We start from the raw sequence: 3,341 nt of genomic DNA, 5'->3' as shown, positions 1-3,341 counted from the left end.
CCAATTTCCCCCCTAAAATCCCCAAATTTTTCCAAAAGCCCCAAATTTCCCCCAATTTTCCCCAAAAAATCCCCGAATTTTCTCCAGATTTCCTCAATTTTCCCCCCAAAATCCCCGATTTTTTTCCCCCAAACCCCCCCAAAAATCCCCAAAATGTTCCCAAACCCCCAAATTTCCCCAAATTTTCCCCAAATCCCCCCTAAAATCCCCATATTTTCCCCAAAATCCCCCAAATTTGCCCCCTAAACCCCCCAAATCCCCCCAAATTTTACAAAACTTCCAAATCCTCCCATAAATCCGATAAATCCCCCCGATTTTTCCCCCAAACCCCCCCAAACCCCCTAAATACCCCCAAAATTTCCCAAATTTTCCCCAAAATCCCCCTCAAATCCCCCAAAATTCCCAAAATTCCCGATTTTCCCCCAACCCCCCAAAATCCCCCAAATCCCCCCAAAATCCCCCCAAATCCCCCCTAAAATCCCCCAAATTTCCCCAAACCCCCAAAATCCCCCCAAAATCCCCTAAATTTCCCCAAAAATTCCTGCAAAAAAACCCCCAAATTTTCTCCAAATTTCCTCCAAAATCCCCCCAAAATCTCCCCCAATTTTTCACCCAAATCCCCCAAAATCCCCCCAAAATCCCCCAAATTTTTCCAAAATCTCCCCAAAATCCCCCAAAATCCCCAAATTTCTCCCCAAAATCCCCCCAAACCCCTCAATTTTCCCCCAATTTTCCTCCAAATCCCCCCAAATCCCCCAATTTTTCCCCCTAAAATCCCCCAAATCCTCCCAAAATCTCCCCCAAATTCCAACTCCCCTCCAAAATCCCCAAATTCTCCCAAAAAATCCCCCAAATTTCCCCAAAACCCCCCAAAATCGCCCCCAAAATCCTCCAATTTTTCCCCAAATCTCCCCAAAATCCCCGATTTTTTTCCCCAAAATCCCAAAACCCCGAAATTTTTCCCCCAAAATCCCCAATTTTCCCCCAACCACCTCCCAAACCCCCCCAATCTTCCCAAAATCCCCAAATTTTCCCTGAACTCCCCAAAATCCCCCAAATCCCCAAATCTCCTCCCAAACATTTTCCAAATTTCCCCCCAAAACTTCCCAAACTCCCCAAAATCCCCCAAAATTTCCCCTCAAACCCCCCTAAAATCTCCCAATTTTCCCCTCAATTTTTCCCCAAAAAATCCCCCCAAATCCCAACATTTTCCCCCCAATCCCCCCAAATCCCAATTCCCTCAATTTTCCCTCAAACCCCCAGATCTTCCAAAATCCCCAATCCCCTGAATTTCCCCAAAAATTCCTGCAAAAAACCCCCAAAATTTCCTCCAAACCCATAGTCCCCAATTCCCCACCCTATTCCCACCCCCCAAATTCCCGAATTATCCCAAAATCCCCCCAAAATCCCCCCAATTTCACCCCAATTTTCCCCCCAATTCCCTCTCAAATCCCCCCAAATTTCCCCAATTTTTCCCCCAAAATCCCCCAAAATTTCCCCTCAAACCCCCCTAAATCTCCCAATTTTCCCCCTAAAATCCCCCCAAAAATCCCTAAAATTTCCCCCAAATTTCCCCAAACCCCCCTAAAATCCCCAAATTTTTCCAAAAGCCCCAAATTTCCCCCAATTTTCCCCAAAAATCCCCAAATTTTCTCCAGATTTCCTCAATTTTCCCCCCAAAATCCCCGATTTTTTTTCCCCCAAACCCCCCAAATCCCCCCCAAAAATCCCCAAAATGTTCCCAAACCCCCAAATTTCCCCAAATTTTCCCCAAACCCCCCCTAAAATCCCCATATTTTCCCCCAAATCCCCCAAATTTGCCCCCTAAACCCCCCCAAATCCCCCCAAATTTTACAAAACCTCCCATAAATCCCCGATTTTTTCCCCAAAACCCCCCAAACCCCCTAAATACCCCCAAAATCCCCCCAAAATTTCCTCAAAATCTTCCAAAACCCCCCAAACTTCCCCAAGTACCCCAAAATCCCCCAAAACCCCCCCAAAATCCCCCAAATTCCCCCAATTTCTCCCCAAATACCCCTCAAAATACCCCAATTTTCCACCTAAAATCCTCCCAAACTCCCCCAAAATTCCCCCAAAAAATCCCTAAAATTTTCCCCAAATTTCCCCAAACCCCCCAAATCCCCCAAATTCTCCAAAATTCCCCAAAATTCCCCAAATCTCCCCAAATTTCTCCCCAAATCCCCCCAAAATCCCCCCAACCCCCCCCAAATCTCCCTCAATTTTTCCCCCAAAATTTCCAAAATTTTCCCCCTCAAATCCCCCAAATCCCCCCAAAATCCCCAATTTTTTCCCCAAAATCCTCCCAAACCCCCCTAAAATCCCCCAAAATTCCCCAAATCCCCCCAAATTCCCCCATTTTCCCCCTTAAAATTCCCAAATTTCTCCCCAAAATCCCCCCAAACCCCTCAATTTTCCCCCAATTTTCCTCCAAATCCCCCCGAAAATCCCCCAATTTTTCCCCTAAAATCCCCCAAATCCTCCCAAAATCTCCCCCAAATTCCAACTCCCCTCCAAAATCCCCAAATTCTCCCAAAAAATCCCCCAAATTTCCCCAAAACCCCCCAAAATCGCCCCCAAAATCCTCCAATTTTTCCCCAAATCTCCCCCAAAATCCCCGATTTTTTTCCCCAAAATCCCCAATTTTCCCCCAAAACCTCCCAAACCCCCCCAATCTTCCCAAAATCCCCAAATTTCCCCTGAAACTCCCCAAAATCCCCCCAAATCCCCAAATTCTCCTCCCAAAATTTCCAAATTTCCCCCCAAATCTTCCCAAAATCCCCCAAAATTTCCCCTCAAACCCCCCTAAAATCTCCCAATTTTCCCCTCAATTTTTCCCCAAAAATCCCCCCAAATCCCCAAATTTTCCCCCCAAATCCCCCCAAAAATCCCCAAATTTCCCCTCAATTTTCCCTCAAACCCCCCAGATCTTCCAAAAATCCCCAAATCCCCTGAATTTCCCCAAAAATTCCTGCAAAAAAACCCCCAAATTTTCTCCAAATTTCCTCCAAAATCCCCCCAAAATCCCCGATTTTTTCCCCCAACCCCCAAATTTCCCCCCAAATCCCCGAATTATCCCAAAATCCCCCCAAAATCCCCCCAATTTCACCCCAATTTTCCCCCCAATTCCCTCTCAAATCCCCCCAAATTTCCCCAATTTTTCCCCCAAAATCCCCCAAAATTTCCCCTCAAACCCCCCTAAATCTCCCAATTTTCCCCCTAAAATCCCCCCAAAAATCCCTAAAATTTCCCCCAAATTTCCCCAAACCCCCCTAAAATCCCCAAATTTTTCCAAAAGCCCCAAATTTCCCCCAATTTTCCCC

General features: G+C 46.3%; 1 protein-coding gene across 1 annotated transcript in view; it reads right to left on the bottom strand.

The window, feature by feature from the left end:
* The window catches only part of LOC310920731 (trypsin-like), a gene marked incomplete at both ends in the record, with an annotated part of 9,282 nt that extends 7,942 nt beyond the window's left edge, over window positions 1-1,340 (bottom strand). The window contains one exon of the mRNA XM_083880790.1: window positions 1,337-1,340. Coding sequence (XP_083736916.1) covers window positions 1,337-1,340 — 4 coding nt within the window. The remainder of the gene's footprint in view (window positions 1-1,336) is intronic.
* Between the last annotated feature and the right edge of the window lie 2,001 nt (window positions 1,341-3,341).

This window comes from Zosterops lateralis, assembly GCF_965231275.1.
Source record: "Zosterops lateralis genome assembly, chromosome: 31".
NCBI classification, from domain to species: domain Eukaryota; kingdom Metazoa; phylum Chordata; class Aves; order Passeriformes; family Zosteropidae; genus Zosterops; species Zosterops lateralis.
Note: the sequence above shows the minus strand (reverse complement) of the source record. Positions and strands in the feature narration are given on the sequence as shown.